Source organism: Theropithecus gelada, chromosome 14 (genome assembly GCF_003255815.1).
Source record: "Theropithecus gelada isolate Dixy chromosome 14, Tgel_1.0, whole genome shotgun sequence".
Classification (NCBI taxonomy): Eukaryota; Metazoa; Chordata; class Mammalia; order Primates; family Cercopithecidae; genus Theropithecus; species Theropithecus gelada.
This window is the reverse complement of record NC_037682.1, coordinates 51,228,386-51,251,850: the sequence shown is the minus strand read 5'-3', so window position 1 is coordinate 51,251,850 and position 23,465 is coordinate 51,228,386. Positions and strand designations below refer to the sequence as shown.

Here is a 23,465-nt window from a genome sequence, read left to right as displayed (position 1 = left end):
GAACATAAACACATTTTTAAAACATTATAATACAGTGTGATGAATGGGATACACAGTCATATAAATCAAGCCAACTGCCATGGCGAAAGTCAGATTTCCATTCTAAGTGGACTCACCCGACAATTTTAGGTATAGGAAATGTCTACGTGACCCTAATGTGTCCTCCAAATCTCTTCTTCATCCTCAGCCCCACACCCAGCTCTCCCTCAATCTCCTTCTTATCAAAAACCTGTTCTCTGCTCCCCCATCCTTGCAAGTGAAGGGCATTTGTTCTTCCACACCCCACGTGATGCAGGGCAAGAGGAAAGGTCAGGCTCCACCTCATTCTCATCACCTCCTCACCTCTCATTAGAACCCTGATCCTGCGAGCCTCCTAATGCCCAGCCGTTAACTAGCATCTGTCCTCCTGGTCTCTGCTACCTACCAGCCTTCTGGTCACTCCCAGCCATCAGTGAAGATATTGGCCCAGGGATCACTGTCTTATCCAACCCAAGTTACCACCTCTTCCTGGGACTAGGACCACATTCAGCTGCTGTGAGTACTAGAGTCATATTGGCACCATGAGATATTTTATCATCCTGTGAACTCATTTGGGAACTCAATGACAGGTGATACAATGGCCTAAGCCCATTTCAAAGAGTATTTCTGACAAAGTTTTGTATAAGTACAAAAATATTTTCAGACCATGCTTTTTCCCATTATAACATTTCATGATCTCTTCCTTGTTTTGTCCCTGCACCACCACCTCCATTAACCAGGTCTCATCAAGTTGTGACATAATGCAGGTCTCATCAAGTTGTGACAGGTGACAGAGGCATCACATGACAGGGGACCTGATTAGGAAATCCATATCCTCATAGGATGCACTTTAACATCTTCTTGAACTGTCTTGATATTTTGAGATGTATGGCAAAGATTTCCATATACTGTTCCAGTGACCAGTGACCTTGAGAACATATTAAAAACTATAGATTTCTGTGCCCCACCCAGAGATCCCAATTCAGTAGCGCTGAGGTGGGACCTGAACATGAGTAGACTTAGAAAGCCTCTAGCTGATTCTGAAGCACAGCTAGTTTGGGGAGCACTGATATATAGCCGCTGCCCATGAACCTGGATGTCCCCAAATCTTGATACCAATTGAGTGGCTGAGTCCTCCCTCATCTGTACGTATACCATCATTAGGTCAGAAAAATACCTCCAGCTTCCAGCTTAAGGTTTCCCTCTCCTTTCTCACCACCAGTAACATACTAATAAACATTTAACAACAGGCTCTCAGAAAGAAAAATAATTAAGCCCTGATTTATGTTTGCCAGTTTCCATGGTGTAAATACTCCCACCAGGGCCAATTTCCAGCTACCAATGTGATGCCACTGAGTGTAGAGTTGGGAAAAGATGCATGTAATTAATGCTCCTTAGACAGAAGTCAGCTCTAGTACCTCACCGTCCCACCCACCCACTTACTGATTCCCAAAGATCAAACAAACTGCACCCAAGAAACAGACGGGTCTCTCTCAGATCCTACAGCACAGCCAGAGCCTCTCAGAAGTAAGGTTGTCTCCATTTTTTAAAAAGCTCTGGCATATTAAAAAGTGGAAAAAGTGGGCCGAGCATGGTGGCTCATGCCTATTATCCCAACCCTTTGGGAGGCTGAGGCGGGTAGATCACTTGAGGTTAGGAGTTCAAGACCAGGCTGCCCAACATGGTGAAACCCCTTCTCTACTAAAAATACAAAAATTAGCCAGTGTAGTGGCGCATGCCTGTGATCCCAGCTACTTGGGAGGCTGAAGTAGGAGAACTGCTTGAACCCAGAAGGCAGAGGTTGCAGTGAGCCAAGATCACGCCACTGCACTCCAGCCTGGGTGACAGGGGAAGACCCTGTCTCATAAATAAATAAATAAATAGTGGAAAAAGTGCTACTACAAGATTGGCAAAATTGGGGTAAGGCTTTAACAACAAAATACAATGTAATAAAATTGTATTGATCTCAAGATTATAAGAATTATAAAAATATTCACTTATACTTCACCATAAATGGGGTTGATTGGTAGCAGGACATATGGAAAGCTGTAAGATGAAAGTCATTCGGTTCTGTTGGTGTATCTCTGTGACTCTGGAGAAAATGCCAGATCTTATCTGAGGCTTTTGTGAGTGTGAAAACTGGGGCACACCCCCTCACCACCCCAAATTCTGTCTCCTCCCTTCTACCTCCCACCCTCACACCCTCCCTTTCAATCTATGAGAGACCCTGGACTTAGTTTTCTCCCCTCTACCTTCTGTTCTTTGCCTCTCAGTAATTTCCAAAGCTAGGTGCCCTGCCACTGGGTCTTATCTGGGTCACAAAATAGCCAAGTGACAAGAATTAAATGTAACAAGAAAACACTGGGGAGTCCAGGTCCCTTCTGCACCACTGAGGACATGCAGTTAGTTACTAATGACGGACTCTTTTATCTGGCTCCAGTCTGGCAAGAGATCTGCCAGAGAATTCTTTCTGGCTTTCATTTTCCTTATTTCTCTGAGCCATTTCTGGCAGAAACATTATAAGCAAATCAAATTTTGATCAGTTGAAGACTATTTGAAGGCTCTAGGAGCTGCTGCTGATTCATTCATTTATTAAACAAACATTTATTTAATACCTCCCTCATGCCAAATCCTGTACTAGACAGTGGGGAAGAGGGATATAGAGAGGAGATGAATGACAGTTCCTCCCCTTGAAGCACAGAGAGTGGAGGAAGCGGATACATGATATGTAAGGGGGTAACTGCAGTCCCTGAGGCAGATCCCATGACAGGGTGCAACATAGGTTACCTTGGAAGCACAGAGGAAGGGTAGCTACGCTAAACCAAGCCGTCAGGAAAGCCTTGAACTTTATTCTCAAGGACAAGTAGGCATTACCTAGGTGAGAAAGGGCTAAAAGGATTAAAAGGGAGATGGTAGTTTATGCAAAGAAGCTTAAAAAAACAAAAGCTGTGTCGTTCAGGAAACTGCAAGTAGAATATCTTTGATATCCGAGGACCCTGGGTTCAGAGGCTGGTTCCTTTGCTTATTAGCTACATGAATGCGAGTGAATTTAGCTTCTCTAAGCTACAGTTTCCTCAGCAGGAAACCCCACCTTAAAGGACTGTTAGTGTGCAGATGAGATAATGCATGTAGCACTCTCATATCTAGCATAGAGGCCAGACCCAGTACTTGCCAGCTGGTTTGGTGATGAGGATGAAGATGAGGATGGTGGTGACTGGCATAAAGGATACACATAAGGATGAAAGACTGAGGGAGATATGAGGCCGGAAGTAGGCGGGGCCAAAGGGTGAGCCCCTGGGCTCCATGCTGAACGAAATTGGACTTTACCCCTAAATCCAAAGGAAGAATTTCAAGAGTGGAGTAGCCTGATCAAGTGTCTGTTTTAGAAAGTTCCCTCTGATGGACTGGATGCAGGGAGACGGGAGGCAGGAACTGATTTTGAAGGCTCTTGCGCTAATGTAAAGACATGGTGAAGGCAATAGACGTGGCAGGGATGGAGTGACGGAGGCCTCTCCAGGGTGTGGCTGAGGACACCATTCCTTATGATTTCTCAGGCTATGGATGTGAATTTTCCTAAGCCAGGTCTGCTGACTCACAGCAGGGCCCAACTGCATGGAGGAATATAGAATCCAGGCTATTATCATTAGAATTAAGCTGCTTCGTTGAGTCCATAAACGTCACATTCAGGCACACCAACATGTCTTTTTTTCTGGCTTACGATGTAAAAAGTAACAATGGTTATCAGTGGGTAGTGGGATTATGAATTGTTTTTATATTATTCCTTTTGCCTATGTCTATTTTCTAAGTGTTCTACAAAGAACATATTTTGAATAAGGAAAAATCTATTATAAAAATGTTTTTTAAGAGAACAAAACTATACATAGTTTCGATCCAGACAGCATCCTCTCTCCTTACTGCCTGAGTAAGGAAACGCTTGATTGAATTAGAAATGGGAGGGGAGGTTGTTGATAGGCTCCAACTTCAAACTTCTAAGCTATTTATTTTCTTCCTTTTGCTTTGGAGATTGTGCTGTGCCAATGAAGATAGACTGAAGACATGTCTTGAGTTTGAAAAATAATAGTCATTTTTATTGTTACAGCTTCAAGAATGGATTATTTCCATTATTTATATTTCAGGAAACCCCAAGTGTGGGAAAATTGCACAATAGTTAGAGAAGATTGGATTATTGATACTGTCTTTTTAAAGAAAATAAAATATCTTATCAGAGAGAAGTCCAAGTGACAATAATATCACCATATGTCTACAGGGTTGCAGAAATAAGGAGTTGAAAGTAAGCTCTGGTTTAAGTATGTGATGTTTAAGAGAACTGCAGACAGGGGTGTACTGCTGAGATTTTTCAGCATCATGTTCTAAAGCACTTTCTTGCTGGGCCTAAATCAAATGTTTGTCTATATAATGTCTTAGATGTTGTATGCATCATCGGGCCATCTTCCTAAAAGGTGGAATTTTGATTACAATCTTCAATTTGGATTTTTAAAGTTTTGTAATACTAATAATGACAAATAGTGCACATAGTTGTATGGTTCGTAAAGTGTTCTAACATTTAATCTTTACAGCTTTAAGTATTTGAGTTCACTTTAGTCCATTTTAGAGATGAAGAAGGTAAGCTTACTGACTGGCCTGAGATCACACAGCTAGGAGGTAGAGAGACAGGATTCAGATCAAGCTCTTCAGACTTGAATAGCAATGCCCCTTACAATGCTCCCTTCTAATGACAGGTTTTAGTTACAGATGCCTCTTTACCCATCATGGGGTTACTTCCCAATGAACCCATTGGAAGCTGAAAATATCCTAAGTGGAAAATTGGCATTTTTTTTAAACATAATTGGATGCGAAAACACAAAACACAATATCCAGAAAATGCTGGCAACACAGTACACTGTAGAGTATCGGTTGTTTACCCTTGTGACTGAGTGGTTGACTGGGAGCTGTGGTTCACTGTTGCTGTCCAGCACCACAAGAGTATCATATCGCAAATTGCTAGCCCCAGAAAAGATCAAAATTCAACATACAATTTTTATTGACTGCATAAAGCTTTCACATCATCATAAAGTCAAAATATTGTTAAATCAAACTATTTTAAGTCAGGGACTGTCTGCATTTTATTTTCATTAGACTCACTAATCAAAAAGGCAAGTACGGCCCATAGGAATTATATCCATTCCTGTTGCTGTTGTAACAAATTACTCACAAATCTGGTGCCTTGGGGTAACACAAATTGGTTCTCTTACAATTCTGGAGGTTAGAAGTCCAAAATGAGTCTTACAGGGCTGAAGTCAAGATACAAGCAGAGCTGGTTCCTTCAGGAGGCTCCAGTACACAGTCAGTGGCTGCCAGTCTTCCTTGGCTTGTGGCCACATCATTCCAATTTCTGCTTCTATCATCACATTGCCTTCCCCTCTCCTTTGATCAAATCTCCCTGTGCCTCCCTCTGGTAAAGACACTTATATTTAGGGCCCACCCTGATAATCCAGGACAATCTCCCCATCTCAAGATCATTAACAATATCTGCAAGGTCTTTTTGGACATATAATGAAGCATTCACAGGATCCAGGGATTAGGATGTAGATATTTTGGGGGACCATTACTTAGCTTACCATGGCAATATTCATTTCATTCATTTATTTAGTTATTTTTGTACAGATGGAGTCTCACTATGTTTCCCAGGCTAGTCTCAATCTCCTGGCCTTAAGTGATCCATCTACTCAGCCACCCAAATAGTGGGGACTTCAGGCACAAGCCACCACTGCCAGCTTTATTTCATTTATTAAGTGGTCCCTAAATGTAAGATCCCCTGAACTTAAATTTAGGCCACAGCTCTTCACAGTTTTCTATTTTAACCTTTCACTTTTATGTGCCTTGAGGCCTTACTATTTGTTTGCTTGCTTGCTTGCTTGCTTTTAAGCAAATTTAACTCTGACTTTCTGTTGAAAGTAAGTCCCCCAAAACCCCTCCTTCTACTGTCTGTCGGGGATAGATGCAGGCCACTGACTTTTTCCAGGCCAGGCTTAGAAAGGGCTTACAGAGAGGTGCATTCTTTATTGTTCAGCCTCTCCTAACTACTGCCATGTATTGTGCACTTAATATGTGTCAGAAGCTTTGAAAGCATTCTGCATTTATTTACAGCTCATTTGTATCTTGGAACAGGCCTGGAAGGTAGATTATTATCCCCATTTTACCGATGAGAAAATCAAGGCTCAAAGAGTTAAGTAACATACCCAAGGTTACTAAGCCACAGAGCCTCCAAAACCCAGCCTCTTAATACCATGCTCTTTCAAAATTAAATAATTCCCAAACCCGAGTGATGTATAGATCTCTTTTAAAGGGCAAATACAAGCTCACAAATGCCCAAAGTTGAGATATAAGGATTTTCATAATCATATTATTTAAATATGTACAAAGATAACCAGATATGAACTCCTTATGCTTATAGCTCTCATAACACTATAAAAACAAAATAGTGATACTAATAATAGCACAAATAAAACTGCAAACACTTTAAATGCTAATTTAGAACATTGCTTTAATGTGATGGGTGATGCTGTTTTTCTGAAATTAAATGACTGCTCACAATCTCAATGCAGTGCTGACCTTCGTAGCCTGGGTCCTTCCGAGTTTGGTATGCATACACCAGGCCCCTTTGGGCTAACTCAGTTCTCTCACTATTCTTCCAACCACTGACAACACATTGTTCAGGCAGCAGCACACATATCCTTTGGGCTTTACCTAGTCAAAATGTCTTTGATTTGTTAACTCTGCCTTCTTTTCATTCCACTCTCTTTAGCAGCTGGGTTCTCTGGGAAGGAGACCTGCATCAAGATTAGAGTGCAGGAAGTTACCAAGCAATGTTCTTGGGAACCACAGCTGTGGGAGTGAGGGGGAGGAAGCAGGATGTGCAGAGGGAGAAGTTGAGCTGTGTCGCAGGCCCAGCGAAGACCTCTGCCAACCAACTCACCGGGCTGGGTGGCTCTTCAGAGTTGTCCTGCCTTGGGGACAAGAGCACTGACCTTTGTGCCCCTGGAGGATCACTGGATGAGGTTCACCCTGGAAGGAAGTGTGACCTCACATTAGGCTGTGGTATCTGGCCAATGCCAAAGAACTGACAGCTAAGAGCCACCTTTTACCATCATCCCTGCAGCTAGGAAGTAAGTCCTTCACTCCTGAAGAGAGATCTGGACAGAGCACCGCATTGTCTTCCACACTAACGCACAATAAAGTTGTACAGGGCAACAGTGAGATGTCAAAACAAATGCATCCCAGCCACTGAACTGCCTGGTGATGTTTGACTAGATCTTTGAGATGATCCTTAATATGTACGCAATCTATTTCTTTATCCTCACAAAAATATAAATATAAATGTTTAATTCCCACAGAGAACTAAGAAGACTGTAACAACATATTTATAGGCCCCTAGAGGTCTTCAGAACCTACTCCAACAAAGACGAAGGTTAGAAAGCTTCCACCCCAGTTACCTCTGCTGGAAATTGCTGCATATACCTGTGATATCCCCATGGTGTGACAATCACAAAGTTTTACGAATACTTCTTTGGGTGGCAGTAATCATGATGGACAGATCCTCTCACAATTCACATGTTATATTTGGGAATAAAAACTTGATTGAATATTCATTCAACATATTTGATCAGGCACTTACTATGACATGGGTACTTTGCTAGACACCTGGTGGGGAAGATACCTTTATATGAGTGAACAAATATGGACAAAGAGGATCTGAGAGTCTCGGGTCATCAGTAAGCTTTTTCAGAAGAGGAGTGGCTTGAGGGGACAAGGGCAGGAGCATTCCAGACAGAAGGATCCAGTGCAAAAGCACGAGCCTTGAGGTGCCTGGGCATGACAGGTGATGTAGGAGATTTGGCCAAAAGGTGTGTCAGGCAGTAGTGAGAGGTTGCACTGACAGAAGAGGGGTGGAGAGCCTGCCAGTATGACTAAGTCATCAGAGGCACCCCCTTCATTACTATTCTCCTGGCCCTGACTGACACCTCGTTTAACTTTCATGCACTGCGATTAACCCACCAGGGAACAAGCTCCACAGGGCAGTCTGGTCTACTGCCCTGGGCCGAGAGCCCAGCACAGTGTCTGACCCAGAAAGGAGCTCGTTAACATGTGTTTTACAGACAAAGAGTCAGGCTCAGAAAGGATAGCACTTTCCCCAAACTTGCGCAGCATGTAAGAGACCAAGCCAAGAGCTGAACCCTCGGTCTGCCTATTCCATCACACCGCTCTTCAACTCCTGCTCCATAATGCCACGAAAATAACTAAAAGAGGGTTTTCACGGTCAGAGAAACTTCTGTTACCATGGGAAACCTGGAAGAGAGGACAGCCTGTGTGTGTGTGTGTGTGTGTGTGTGTGTGTGTGTGTGTTCTCAAATTCCTAGAACGGACACCCTTTAGTGTCAGCCACAACACAAAATTTCTCCTGTGATCTCCCGAGTCTCTCCCCAAACCTCAAATATGTGGGGTACTTGAGAATGAAAAGGGTTAAGCTTTCACAGCTTAGGAGAGCTGTTACTTTGCATTTAAATAGCAGCATTTAAGAAAGCAGCATTCCCAGGATCCTTATTTGATACTAATGTGCTGAGCACCTTAAGGCACACTTACTTCTCCCCCATTCAGGTCACTTGGAGCTTCATTACTTAATAATTTGAAAGCTTTTTATGGAAATCAGTTGATAAAGGGAGATGATGAAGTGAAATGTTACTACATTTAAGGACCCAGCAAACTAAGCTGCCAGAATCACACCTGGGTCAGACACTTCTAAGTAAAGAAAGAGAAGGAGAAGGAGATCTTGGTGTCTGGATGAATCCTCATTTCTTTTGAAACTGTTAGGCAAGGAGTATCTTTACTTTAAAGATACTCCTTGCCTAACAAAGCTTTAACAGTCTTTAAAATTGTCAAGTGAAGAACCCATCAGCTATCTTATGAATTCTACCCCTGCCATGGCGATCTGTCTCTCTGCCCACCTTCCCAGCCGCTGCCTTGGCTCCAAGCCCATCGGGTCTAGACGTCCGCCCTACAGGCGTCCTACAGGCGGACGTCTAGACCCGTCCTCCACAGGCGGGGTCAGCCTCACACAATGCCCACCTCAAAAGCCTTCATGACTAACCAGTTGAGAAAACCCTGAGAAACAGGCTTGGATGCGACCTTTCCTTTTCACTTTCCATTTTTCTTACTCTCTCTCTTCCTCTCTCTCTCTTTCTCTTTCTTTCTCTTTCTTTCTTAATTCTTTTCTCTTGCTTTCTCTTTCTCTCTCTATCTCTTTTTCTTTCTTTCTTCTTTTCTCTTTCTTTCTCTTTCTCTCTCTTTCTTTCTCTTTCTCTCTTTCTCTCTCTTTCGTTCGTTCGTTCGTTCATGGTGTTGAGACAGGGTCTCACTCTGTCACCCAGACTAGGGTGCAGTGGCACAATCACAGCTCTATGCAGCCTTGATTTCCTGGGCTCAAGCGATCCTCCCACCTCAGCCTCCTGTGTAGCTGGGACTACAGGTGTGTGCCACCACACCCAGCTTATTTATTTTTTATGTTTCATTTTTATTATTTGTAGAGAAGAAGTCTCACTCTGTTGCCCAGGCTGGTCTTGAATTCCTGGACTCAAGCAATCTTCTTGCCTTAGCCTCCCAAAGTGCTGGAATTACAGGCATGAGCCACTGTGCCCAGCTGCCTTTTTTTTTTTTTTTTTTTTTTTGGAGACACAGTCTCGCTCTGTCACCTAGGCTGGAGTGCAGTGGCACGATCTCAGCTCACTGCAACCTCCACCTCCCAGGTTCAAGCAATTCTCCTGCCTCAGCTTCCCGAGTAGCTGGGGCTACAGGTCCCTGCCACCACGTTTGGCTAATTTTTTGTATTTTTAGTAGAGACAGGGTTTTACCGTGGTAGCCTGGATGGTCTCGATCTCCTGACCTCGTGATCCACCTGCCTCGACCTCCCAAAGTGCTGGGATTACAGGCGTGAGCCACCCTACCTGGCCCCAGCCTCCATTTTTTTAATGGTAATATATTCACATGGTTTGAAAGTCAAAAGATATATAAGGTTACACAGTGATAAGCCTTTTCCTTGCTCTTCGGTTACCTAGTTCCCTCCCCCTGAGACAGCTGATTTTTGTAATGTTCTTATATATCCTTCAAGAGATACTTTATGCAACTAGAAATATATAACCACACAATTTCCTTTATCCTTACCACCCCCTCCACAAAAGTAAATAGATTATACAAATACATTACTATACAAACTGTACTATAGTTTCCTTTTAACATTTAGTATATCTTAGAGATACTCTCATTTGTAACACGACTTTTTTTAATGGTGAATCCAAAGACTATATAGCAATGTGTTAAAAAAAAAAAAAAGATACAAAAGTATATACGTGTGTGTGTGTGTGTTTTGTGCATAAGTTATGATGTCAACTATGACAAAGCAAATGAATATTACAATTGATGAAAGCTGCCGGGTAAGGATGGTGGGATTATAGGGTCATTCTTTTTGCTTCTCTCTGCCCCGACCCTGTGTGTGTATGCGTGTGTGTGTGCGTGCGTGTGTGTGTGTGGCCAAAACATGGTTATGTTTTTAAATTCTAAAGACCTCGTTTCAGTATGTGAGGTATATTTTCATTTTGGTAGAGTTCTTTCCTGGTCCTTTCATGTGCATCAGCATCTGTTTCTTAAAATACTTGAGTTACTTTATTGGGGAAGCTTTCTTCCACCACTCTATTTAAAATTACAACATAACTCTCTCGCCCTCTCCTGGCCCTCCCCCTCACCCTTCCTGGCTGTATTTTCCCCAGAGAGCCAATCATCACTGGACACACCGTGTAGCTGTTATGTCTGCCTCCTCCTCCGGAATGTAAGCTCCTTGAGGACAAGGATGGGTGTGTCTTCTGTTCAGGGCTCTCTCTCCAGCATGTGGAATAGGCCTGGAATGGACTAGGGGCTGGATGAATGAGTCCTCACCATCAGCCCCGGTAACCCAACCCACATGCTCTCTGGCTCATGCCTGTCACCACTAACCAGAGCACCTGCAGTTAACCAGTAACTGGAGCACCTGCAGTTAACCAGTAACCGGAGCATCTGCAGCTCTGTCCTCGGCCTCCTTCTTCCCTCCCCACTCTGGCAATGCTGGAAGACCACTCCTCCCTCCCAGGTCTGGATCTCACCTTAGGGTTCCATTCCTGCAACTGCACCCTCCCTCTCTCCTGCAATATGAGTTTATCTTCTGTATTGGATTATACACTTGGACATACAAACTTGCCCTCATATTACACATCTTTTAAAAAATAATCACATGTCCTTCCTGCTACTGCCATTTTTCTCAGCTCCACAGCAAACTTCTCAAAAAGTGCTGTCTGGGCTTGCTGGCTCCGCTAGCTCACCTCCATCTTTCCTGAACCTGCTTCCCTTGTATTTTCAGTAGTGGCCAGTGGGGCAGTGGCAGCAGCAGTGAGCACGTGGCAGGGGGGCAGTAGGGCAGCAGTAAACAGGGGCCACAGAGGTAGCAATGGGGGCAGCATGGGGTTTCTGAAGAGGCCCTGGGCAGGTCCTGGTGTCCTCCTATCTCTCTGGCCATTGCACCTTAGTCTGCTTGGCTCTCCCCCATCCTCTCCTCTGCCTCCCTTCACTCCCCAGGAAATCTATTCTGTGGCTTCAACTACCAGTCTCTATGCTGATGACTTGGAGTTTACATCTCTAGCCTGGACTTCTCCATTGAGATCCAGCCTTATATATCTAGCTTCCTACATGACACTTCCTTTTGGAGTCATCCTTGATCCCTCTTTGTTTTACACCTCACATCCCGTCCGTCAGTGGATAATGCCCAGCCGACCTGTAAAATAGGTCTGCATCCCATGCCTTGCCACCCCTCCCATTGCTCTTCCCTGGTCCTATGTCACCAGATACATCAATGGCCTCCTGCCTGGGGTCCCTGCTCTCCACCTTGCCCCATTCCAGTTACTTTCCCGTAGCAGCCAGCAGGATCCTTTAAAAATATAAATCAGGCCATACCACTCTTCTGCTCACAAACCTCTCAGCCATGTCCCAGTCCCATCACACTCCAAACAAGAGCCCCTAAACCCTCTGGGAGGGCAGCCAAGGCCAGAGGCTTCCTCTAGCTTATTATTAACTAATTGTTTAATTAATTCATTCATTATTTATCCCTTAAATATTCCCTGCATACCTCTCACAAGCCAGGCTGGTGCTGGCAGTATAGAAGGGATGCAATGCGGCCCCTGCTCTAATGCTGGCTTCTGGGACGGGACCTGCCCTGATGGCGGTGGGGATGGGAATCACTGTTGAGGAGTGTCCTGTTTCTTTTTCTTTCTTTGCGAGATGGAGTTTTGTTCTTGTCGCCCAGTCTGGCGCGCAATGGCGCAATCTCAGCTCACTGCAACCTCTGCCTCCTGAGTTCAAGCGATTCTCCTGCCTCAGCTTCCCAAGTAGCTGGAATTACAGGTGCCCGCCACCATGCCCAGCTAATTTTTGTACCTTTAGAGATGGGGTTTCACCATGTTGGCCAGGCTGGTCTCAAACTCCTGACCTCAGGTGATCCATCCACCTTGGCCTGCCAAAGTGCTGGGATTACAGTGTGAGCCAAAACACCCAGCCACCAATGCTGTTTCTTGAAGACTACAGGAGGTGTTCCCATGGGGCAGGGTTAGGGGTGCTGAAAGGGGCACTATCCTTACAGGTTGAAGCACCTCCAGTCAGATATGGCCTGGCTCACGGGCTGGGCTTCCTCGCAGCCCCTTCTGTTTGAAGGCAGATAGCCGCTGCTTGATGTTCTCTCCTGTTTGGATTTAGCATCACCTACATGATGTTTGAATATCTTCTGTTGTGGCCTCCTTTTCCCTTCTTTGCTCTGGCCTTGGCACTAAGGTTTTTCTGACTGGTGAAGGTCGGGTAGAAGATGGGGAGGCAGGTCACGAAAGAGCAGGTCCTGGAGGCTGGTGGGATGGGAGGCAGGCATGCCCCATCAGCCTCTTCTGCTCCTTTGCTCACTGATTTCACTCAGGGGAGCAGCTGACTTGCATGAGCACCAAAAAGAACATAATAAAAATGCAGAAAATGAGGTTAAACCCAGGATGGTACTTCAGTTACCAAAGGACAAGCTAAATAAATGCCAATGGCCAGTGCCAGCACACAGAAGGTAATAGGGTGATGTGAGTCCTCAGAGCTCCCACCCACCGGAGGCAGCCCTTGGGCGGAGGGGCAGTGGGGCAGGCCCAAAACAGCTCTGACGGGCCCTTCCTCTCTGGCTTCAGAAATGCCAAGCTGCTTTCACAAAACCATCTCAGGGGAAAATTGTTATCTATGGACATTATGCAATTTTCCCATCGGAATTACAAGCTGTGTTTGAAAAGAAATAAAAAGAAATTGAATTTGAAATGCTTCTGTGCAAACGCATCATCTTCTAGTGGATCTGCTAATAGGCTTCAGATACTTTCTCTGGCTCTGAAATAGCTGATCAGACAGCAGCTTGTGATGGCAGCTGCTTCCCAGGGGATGGGGTGTGGAACGAGCACTTATGAACAGCCAGCCAGCCCGCCCACCTGAGCCAGGTTCAGAACCTGTGAGCTCTGACCATGGTTCCCAAAGTGGCCCCTGTATGCTGTCCCTTCCCCTCCTCTACCTGGCAGTGCTGGCACAGTTCTATGCTGGGGCTCTCACTGCTCCTCCAGCGCCTCCAGCTAACACCCAGGTCGATGAGTGTCACTTCACACTACTCTGGCTCCATCCTAGGTCAAGGGAGTGTTCACGGACTGGGGCTCGGAAGACACCAGCCCCTTGCTCATCACAGCCTGTCATTCATCCAAGAAGTATTAGCTGAGTATGTTCCCAGCATAGATCTAAACACTGATAGTACAGCAGGGAGCAAAGCAGACAAACACCCTCACCCTCTTGGAGCTTCCATTCTAGCAGGGGGAGATAGACAATAAAAAGTAAATAAGGCAGGACACAGTGGCTCACACCTGTAATCCCAACACTTTGGGAGGCTGAAGCAAGCAGATGGCTTGAGCCCAGGAGTTTGAGACCACCCTGAGAAACAAAGCAAGACCCCATCTCTACAAATAATTTAAAAACTAACTGGGCATGCTGGCAGGCACCTGTAGTCCCAGCTATTTGGTATGCTGAGGGTAGAAGGATGGCTTGAGCCCAGGAGGTCATTCTACAGTGAGCCATGATTATGCCTCTGCACTCCAGCCTAAGCAACAGAGAAAGACCCTGCCTCAAAAAAAAATAATAAGCAAAATGCACAGTCAACTGGACAATGGCAAATGTTATGGAGAAAAGATACTGGGATAAAGGAATAGGGATGCTGAGTCAAAAGGGGCGCAGGGACCTGCCATGGACATCAAAGGCTTCCCTGAGAAGCTGACATTTGAGCAAAGACCTGGAGGAAACAAAGGAGAGAGTGCTCTGGTGTCTGGGAGAACAGCATTCCAGGCACAGGAAACAGCAAGTGCAAAGTGTGCCTGGCATGTTTAAAGATACATAAGAAGTCCAGGATGCTGAAAGCCAGGTTGGGAAGAGTAGTAAGAGATGACACTCAGGAGGACAGGTAGACCATGGAGGGCGTGGGGGACCAGAGCAAGGTCCTGTCTGCTGTGAGATGCAAAGCTGCTGGAGGATTTTGGCCAGAGGAATGGCATGATATGACTGCTGCATGAAGAAGAGTCTAGAGGGAGGGAGGGGAGGTAGAGAGACCTGCTAGGAAGCAACTGCACTCATCTAGCTGAGCGATGATAGTGGCTTGGATCAGGATGGAGGCAGGCAGGAGATGGAAAGTGGTTGGATCATGAAGATATTTTGGAAGTGGAATTGACAGGGTGTGCCGATGGATGAGATGCACAGTGGGAGAGAAAGAGGCATCAAGGATGGATGGAAATGGAAGTACGGCATTGCCATGCAATGGGATGGGAAGAATGAAGGAGGCTGGGCTTAGGGAGGGGAAGATCAGGAGTTTGGTTTCAGGCATGTTGCTGAGTTTGAGATGCTACTTAGATATATAGATGAAAATGCTGAGTGGCCGATATGCAAGTCTAGAGTCAGAGGCCAGTTTGCAGTAGAAGATTACAGCTTAGGAATCACCAGCACACACACAGTTGGCTTTTTAAGGCAGGGGACTCAATGCAATCACCAAGGGAGTGTGGATAGAAGAGAAGAAGACCAAAGGCTTGAGCCCTGGGGCACTTCAAGCTTTAGAGGAAAGTGAAGAGGAGTCAGCGAAGGAGACTGAGAAGGAACAGCTGATGAAGTGGAAAGAAAATCAGAGGCAGCAAGTCCCAGAGCCGAGGAGAAAGCTTTTCAAGGCAGAGAGAGTGACTAGCTGTGTCAAATACTGCTGAGAGGCCATGAGAGCCGAGAGCTGGGCACTGACTTTGGCTGTGGCACAGAGAGGTCACTGGTGCCTTGAAGGGAGCAGTGAGTCTGCTCTCAGAGGAGAGGTGAGTCTCTGTTGCCTCACCTGAGAAACGGGGACACCTGCCTGCCTTCCTCAGAGGGCAGCAGTGTAGACCGTGGGCAAACTATAACGTGCCACCAAATATGAGCTGTTTTATTTATGACCTGAGAAGCCCAGAGCCTGTAGAAATGAGAGGAGGCGACTGTTGGGCACAATTGGTTTTAAAGATGCTTACAGCCCCGTGATCACCTCATAAAATGACCCATTTCCTGCTACTCATCACCAGGACACTCACCCAGGCATGAAAAAGTTACCTTCAGAGTTAGAAGCTGTCAGGATGGATATTTTTTGTGCATGGCAACTGGGAAAGGGAAAAAGCAAATAATGGGCCAAATAGTGCTCACCAGGATCCCTATGCAAGGTTCCAGACGCCGCTCTCCCAGAGGGAACCCCAGTGAGCCTGTACCTCAAAGCAAGGGCTCCTTGGAGAAAGCCACCAACCAGGGTCAGCTGTGCTCTGGCTGCAAAATGAGCAACATGGGGGAGGGAGCAGAGAAGGATGGAGAGGAAGGACAGTCAGGGAAAGTGGAAAGAATGTGAGTTTTGGAGTCAGGTACACCTGCATTGGAATCGTGGTTCCTGTGTGGTCAGCAAGTGACCTGACTTCTCTGAGCCTCAGCTTCCTCACCTGCAGTGGAGAGCATGATAGCTATTTCCAAAGCTTTCTGTAAGAAACAAGCTGTTGAATGGGGGAATGCACACTGTGTGTACAGCTGTGTATCACTGCATTTGCAATTAGTGGCACTGGATTTTCCCCTGTTTAGTAGCAGACAGTTTTTCTTCAGCCCAAGGAGCCGGTGCCTCCCCGGCTTCATCAAAACTTGTTGTCAGAACAGCATTAACGTTCAGCATTGTGAACATAGTCTGATAGTCTTCCACGTGTGGCTGTGAGACGCAGAACTGAAAGTAGGCTAGGACATGTCCTTAAGAGCAGCAGAAGTAGGAGGGGTGGGCCTGGTTCTCCTGGGCCACAGTGTGTACTTTCAGTCCGCCTCTGCCTGGGTTCACGGTGGCAACGAGTGTGGCCTCTAGAAGCAGACTGAGGTCTAAACTCTAGCTCAGTCGGCTGACTGTGAAACTAATTTGGCCGAATAAATGTGTTTCTGAGGATTAAAAAGTATATACCCACCTTGCAAATGTGTTATAAGGTTTAAATCAGATGCTATCTATTAGGCAATTTGCAAGGTTAGCAAGATGCTTAGCACATAAAAAATAAATAATTGTTTTATTATTGTCGCTATTTCCACCTGTTTCTATTCCTTTCCTGCCATGATCATGGATTGCATCCCATTTCTCTTCCTGGGAGGAGAGATGGTAGGGGCATCAGGGAAGTTGGCCAGGCTGACTCCATACTGAGGTCTGAGCCTCAGTGCTAGCGGGGCAAAGGAATGTTTAGGATGAGGAAATGGCTTGTGGTTCGGGACTAGAAGACAAAGTCAAAAAGTTAGGAAGAAAGGGACAGGGGGAGGTGACAGACTCTGGCCTTCTGCTATGGGCACAGTAGAGATGCTCGGAGCTCTCCCTCATTGGGTGCTGGCTCTGGAGTGCGGAGGAGGGACGGCGTGGGGTAAGACTGGTTCAGACACCAGCCCTGACCCTAGACTCACAGCCTTACTGTCTGTTCTGCTGAGACCACCCTGTTTACCTCCTGGTACTGATGTAATTGCTGCCTCCAGAACAGATCTGTTCCAGGTCTGTTTTCATTCCACATGAACCCACTTCCTCCAGACCTGACCTCAGCCCATGGCCTGTTAGGGGATGTGCTGTTCCCATTTGGTACCAGTAACTGTGAGGTACAAGTACAGCTGTTATAGCCCCACAGTATGCTTACAAAAGCAAAATGGAAGATGACTATGAGTGGCCTGTAGTATCTTTGGGTTTTTTCCTATTTTAATTGGCATCATCCTAACGAAGCATGAACTGTGGATGCCCTGAAACACTTTGTTTGAAAAGGGTCCTGTGGGAGCTGAGAGGGGCTCTAAGGATTCTTGAAAGTTCCTGTCTGTGCCTTAGAGACTTGTTAAAATAAGCTTTTCATTTAAGTCTGAAGTGTGGGTTGCTTACTCTGAATTTAAGTCCTTCGTTCTTCAGAATATGAAATGCCCAGGGCCCCAATGCCCCCATCCAAGCTACATAAGCCTTCCATAATATGCTCCCTGAGACGCAGAGCTTGGCTTTCAATGGAGGGAAGTTCTCCTGAGGCTTTGTGGGTTTGTACCGGCAACTGTGTCCTCCAGTCTCTGTACTCAGGCAGCACAAGTCAATTCTGATACCAACTTGGCCTGAATGTAAGTAAGAATCAGAATGATGAGTAATATTGATGGAGTACCTGCTATGTGCCAGGCACTTCACTGGCACATTACATGAGTTGTCATTTAGTCCCCCTAACAACCCCATGCAGAAGATCCTCTTTTTACCCTATTTCACAGATGAGAAAACTAAGAGAGTCACGAGACTTGCCAAAAAACACAGAGCTTGGCAGGTCACGGTGGCTCACACCTATAGTCCTAGCGCTTTGGGAGGCCGAGGCAGGCAGATCACTTGAGCTCAGGAGTTCAAGACCAACCTGGGCAATGTGGTGAAACCCCATCTCTACAAAAATACAAAAATTAGCCATGGGTGGTGGTGCACACCTGCAGTCCTAGCTACTCAGGAGGCTGAGGTGGAAGGATTGCTTGAGCCCGGGAGGCTGAGCCTGCAGTGAGCTGATATCGTGCCACTGCACTACAACCTGGGTGACAAAATGAGACCCTGTCTCAAAAACAAAACAAAAACACAGAGCTAGTAAATGGTACCATCCGCATATGACCTCAGGTATGATTCGAGAGCTTATGCTTCTCAACTACGCTACTTTCCTGCCTTCTGGATTCATAAACATTAAAAATGATGAAAAGTATCTTGTGTGCCCTAAATTGAGAACATGGGCACATACACATCCTTGCTGGGAGTAGAAATTAGTACAGACATTTGGACGGCAATTTGGTAGGGCCGACTACAATTTTAAATTTGCTTCATGTTTTGATCACTCCTTTGACTCAATGACACAGGAATCCTTGGATGTATGAGCAAATAAATATGTACATGAGTCTTCATCACAGCATCATTTGTGAAAACAACTAAATATTTACTAATGGTGCCAGTGGAATAAGTTAGAGAATATCCCCTGCTACATAACTGTCTGCATACATCAAAGAGAATGGTGTGACTTTGCTTTTTCAACAATCTACTGAGCAGCCGTGGGCATGGAGATATGGCCATAAATGAGGAAGATTCTCTCTGATCCTGTAGAAGTTAAGTTCTACCAGATAACTTGCTGCTTCAACGAAAATATGTAGCTTTTTAAATAAGTGTGGTAGAATGCTCCTGCTTTCTATTTCATTTAACTCAAATGATCACCAAAAAAGAGAAAAATAAGCTGTTGACCATGCAGATGTTGTGTAACCACTAGATGAAAAGATTCACAGCAGGAAGCTGTCATGCCCACACACATGGACCCACCATCCTTGGAACCTCCATAGATCTAAATGGAGTTTCATCACCATAAATAAATGGTAATGTAGGGTCCCAACTGTATTTGTGGAGTTGTACATTTGATCTTGGCCAAAAGGCCAAGAAGCAATAGTGTGTGTGTGTGTGTGTGTGTGTGTGTGTGTGTGTGTGTGTGTAGAGTTATATACTACAAAAGCAAAGTCACTATGTTAGCTGGGACCTGTAAACCAAAATTTAACTGTAAAGCGAGGTGAATCTGCAGGGCCAGCTAACTTGGCAGCCACTTTCACTCCACCCACATTGATTTTATTTTCTAGTGAAATATTTCTTCAAGAGCAAAGGGATTGTCATCAGACAGTATCTCCGATTCCCTTTTTATAAGTCTTGACCTGGCTTGCCATAATTTGAAGATATCTAACACTTTAAAAATCAAAAAAGAGAGATAAGATACATAGTATATATAGTATATAGTATATACTGATGGAGAGTTTCCTGTGATATGACATTAAGGAAATATTTTAAAGTCATGGTACAGAACAAGATATTCAGTATGACACAAATTTGGCGGGAAAGCTAAATATAATGCATGCACACACACACACATCCTTACATGTGCATCGTAGAAGATTTGGAAAGATAACACACCACGCTGTAATATTCTGGAAAGGGAGAAGGAGACAGAAGGCAGGGTCGCTGTTGAAGTAGACTGTGTTCAACATTTACGTCGTGAGTTTCTGTGATGCTAAAGTTTTCCACAATGTGTGTATTATTCTGGAATTAAAAATCAAAGAAAAAAAGTAGAGCAGAACTGGATGATGAGGACCACGTAAGCAAAACTCAGGAAGTAAGAAATTGTCATGGAAATTACCAGGAGCCTTTGAAGGGTTTTGGCAGGAGACAGATATGGTCAGATTTGCAGCAAGTAGAGGATGAACTGGGGGAAGCAAGAAGATACTGGAGACAGTGTGGCCAGAGGGGAGACTGTGGAAGGAGGTGAACACTGGAGGCCTCAACCTGACTGGTGTCGGGGGTGAAGGGAGCTGGTGGTGTTTGGCATCCAGCTCAGGCACGCCTGAGCTGTGCCTTCAACCCAGGCCGGGCTGCTGGAGGAGGAGCAGGACTCTGAGGTCAGAGGAAGGGCTCAGCCATGAGGCATATGAGATGACTGGAGGAAAACCAGGTCTGGGGAGATACAGAGCTGGCACTCAGGAGACAGATAAGTTGTGTTCTATATGTGACTTCAGGATAAACAACTTCTCGGTCATTCAACAGGTATTTCTTAGGAGGGAAGAAGGGATACACTGTAAACAAATAAATATATTTTGCATGAGAAACGTAACTGCTCTGTTGGGAAATGCTTTGCCTGCAGACGTATGAATGTTGGGGTGTCTGTGCATCCGAAGATATTTTTCATCTAATGCAAAGAGGGCACCCCAGGGAGCCTGAGCCTAGGTGGAGGCTGCAAGCTTCCTGGGTGGCTCACCGCTGCTGGCCTGTCTTTGTGGGCCCTTCTCCTCGCTCAGGACTGTCTGTAGGAGCCCAGACCACACTGGGTCTGGCTAAGCCGCCTTCCTCTGCACCACCACCACCCAACAGCCCCTTTCCTGCATGGTAAATGGGAAGCGCTGGACCAGAAAGCATTTTATAACCTCTGGGCCTGAGCCTCAGAGACGGCACTGTCCTCCTTCCTTCCAGTCTCCATGGGGCTGTGGGATTTTCTGAGCAAGGTACCCAACCAGGGAGAAGGTCACAATGTATCCTAACTATATTCTAGGCACCTGCTGCCAGGCAGGACTCTAAGGACTGTAGCCTTGTCGCCATGAGCCAGCCAAGCAAGTCTCTTCCCCTGGAACTCAGGGATCTGCTCAGTTGGCAACAAAGCCCTTCCTTCCCCAGCTGGTGACATTCTGGAGTTTTCCACACACAATGGACTATTGTGTCTGAGCACTGCTGGGCCCGGGCCAGGGAAAGGGGTAATACAGGGCCAGCTGACTCTACTCTGGGGAAAGCTCCCCACCAAAGCTGAACTTCGGCCTGTGGAGGCCTCCAGCCTTGCAAAGATCATGGCACCCCTCACTCACAGTGGGTAATTGAAAACAAAAACCCAACCAAACCTCAAAGTTAAGCAAGATCAACAAAGTTCTGATTTTTGCCCTATGGTGACCATTCAATGCTTTCCTTCAAAATATTAATTATCAAATTATTCCTCAAAAAATTACTTCGAGTTCCCCAGTTATCCCTAAAATAACTTTATCGTGCTTTATTCATCATCCAAAGCAAAACAGAGCCAGAGAACCTGAGGAGCACCACGGGTGTGGGGCCTCAGCTTTGTGCTGGCCTCCTCGTCCAAGGGAGTCTGATCTAGCCATGGGTCTCACCAGCAGGACAGGCCTTGGGGGGACAGTCCTCGGGGCCAGGTGTTAGCCACATTGCAGCTTCTGCTGACCCAGCTGGCCTGGAGCAGGCCCCACTCAGTGTCTGGACACAGAGCATGGCTCTGCCCTCTGGAATGGACATGACATGGGAGTCTGGCCAACCACAGCAGAATCCAGGCCAGATCTCTGCTCTAGTGGGGAAGGGATGGGCTGAGCTGGAAACCAAAAGTGTGACTCAGTGGCCCTTCAGTGTCCAGGACATACCTAGACACTCAGTCCCCTCTCCTGGTATCACTGAGGCCCCAGGATTCCCCCATCCCAGAGAAAGGTGGCTCTAAACCCGGGCAGGAAGAGTTCCAACAGCAGGTGAGGGAGTGGGGTGAACGGTGTCACCAGCTCAAAGCCCTGTTGTTCCCATGAGCCCTGCTCTGTTCACTAAATATTTGTGGTCCTTTTTTGCAGAGTGATGAGGTCCTCACCGTCATCAAAGCCAAAGCCCAGTGGCCAGCCTGGCAGCCTCTCAACGTGTAAGTAACACAAGTCCCTCGCCTGGCCTGTCTTATCCTAGCCCCTTCTCAAGGCCACCTACCTAATGGCCACCACATACCAGCTATGCTGTTAAAATTAGCAATACTTCTTCGTTAACAAGCAGGCAAGATGCTTTCTAGGGGCAGAGCATCACACCTGCCCTATCTTCTCAAGGATGCAGGCTCAGGCTCTGTTTTCCCCCAATGGCCTTGATACCACAGTGGACCCAACTCAGATGTGAGGATTAACTGTTCTGTGTTCACCAATGTTCTCAGCCACAACAGACCGAACATGCCCTCACCCTCAGAGCATACAGGTTATACTCACGCTTAGCCAGTCTGACGTGTGGAAAGTCAGATTTACCCTGGGTTCCATTCTCAGTCCCATTTCTTTTCTGTCTCCTCTATCCCATAGAGATTTTATCTGCCCTTGAGTCAGGTGACTAGGCGTATGCTGACAGTCTCCAAAACTACCTCCTGCCAAATGGATGGATAGATAGATACAGTGGTATATCCGTCAGGTTTTTGGACACCTCTCCATGAATGGTCCACCTGGACCTTAAACTCATCATGTCCCAAATGGGTCCCATCACCTTCAACAAACCTGCTGTTCTCCATGTGGAGAAATATTGAAAGTACAGTGAGTCTCAAAGCCCTGTGGATTCTGCCTTCTGAGCAGCTCACAAATCAGTCCTTACTTGGCTGTTCTCCTCCCCTTCCTTCAAGCCATCACCCTTTCTCACCTGCACCACGTCACCTCTTTCCTTTGCTGTAGTCTCCCTCAGTCCAATTCCTCATCCACAGTTACTAGAGCGATCTTTTAAGAATCCAAATCTTGGCCGGGCGCAGTGGCTCACGCTGTAATCCCAGCATTTTAGGAAGCCAAGACGGGCAGATCACGAGGTCAGACCATCCTGGCCAACATGGTGAAACCCAGTCTCTACTAAAAATATAAAAATTAGCTGGGTATGGTGGCGCATGTCTGTAATCCCAGCTACTCGGGAGGCTGAGGCAGGAGAATCGCTTGAACCAGGGAATCGGAGGTTGCAGCGAGCCAAGATTGCACCACTGCACTCCAGCCTGGTGACAGCGTGAGAATTCGTCTCAAAAAAAAAAAAAAATCCAAATCCTCCGGCCAGCCTGGGTAACATGGCAAAACCCTGCTTCTACTAAAAATACAAAAAACTAGCTGGGCATGGTGGCACACGCCCTATAGTCCCACCTACTCAGGAGGCTGAAGTAGGAGCATCACCTGGGCCCAGGGAGTCAAGCAGCAGGGAGCCGTGATCGCGCCACTGTACTCCAGCCTAGGTGATGGGAGTAAGACTCTGTCTCAACAACAACAAAAAACTATCCAAATCTGTTGTGTCCTCTCCTTCTTCATCCCTCTGTGACCTCGCTTCGTGTCAAGATCAAGTCCACACTCCTTAGTTTAGTGTGCACAGGTGGGCGAAACACACGTCAGGGTTCATCTCCTGGCCTCCCCACACTGCACCTCATGCAGGCCACCCTGAATCCTGGGCAGATCCTTGAACAAGCCTTGATTCTGCTTATCCTTTAAAGATGCAA

The 23,465-nt window shown here is 46.1% G+C and overlaps 1 protein-coding gene across 2 annotated transcripts in view; it reads left to right on the top strand.

Moving 5' to 3' along the window:
• SPON1 (spondin 1) overlaps positions 1 to 23,465 on the top strand; it is a 307,051-nt gene that overhangs the window by 260,589 nt on the left and 22,997 nt on the right. For both annotated transcript variants that reach the window (XM_025357568.1, XM_025357569.1), the window contains exon 7: positions 21,832 to 21,896. In XM_025357568.1, coding sequence (XP_025213353.1) covers positions 21,832 to 21,896 — 65 coding nt within the window. The remainder of the gene's footprint in view (positions 1 to 21,831; positions 21,897 to 23,465) is intronic.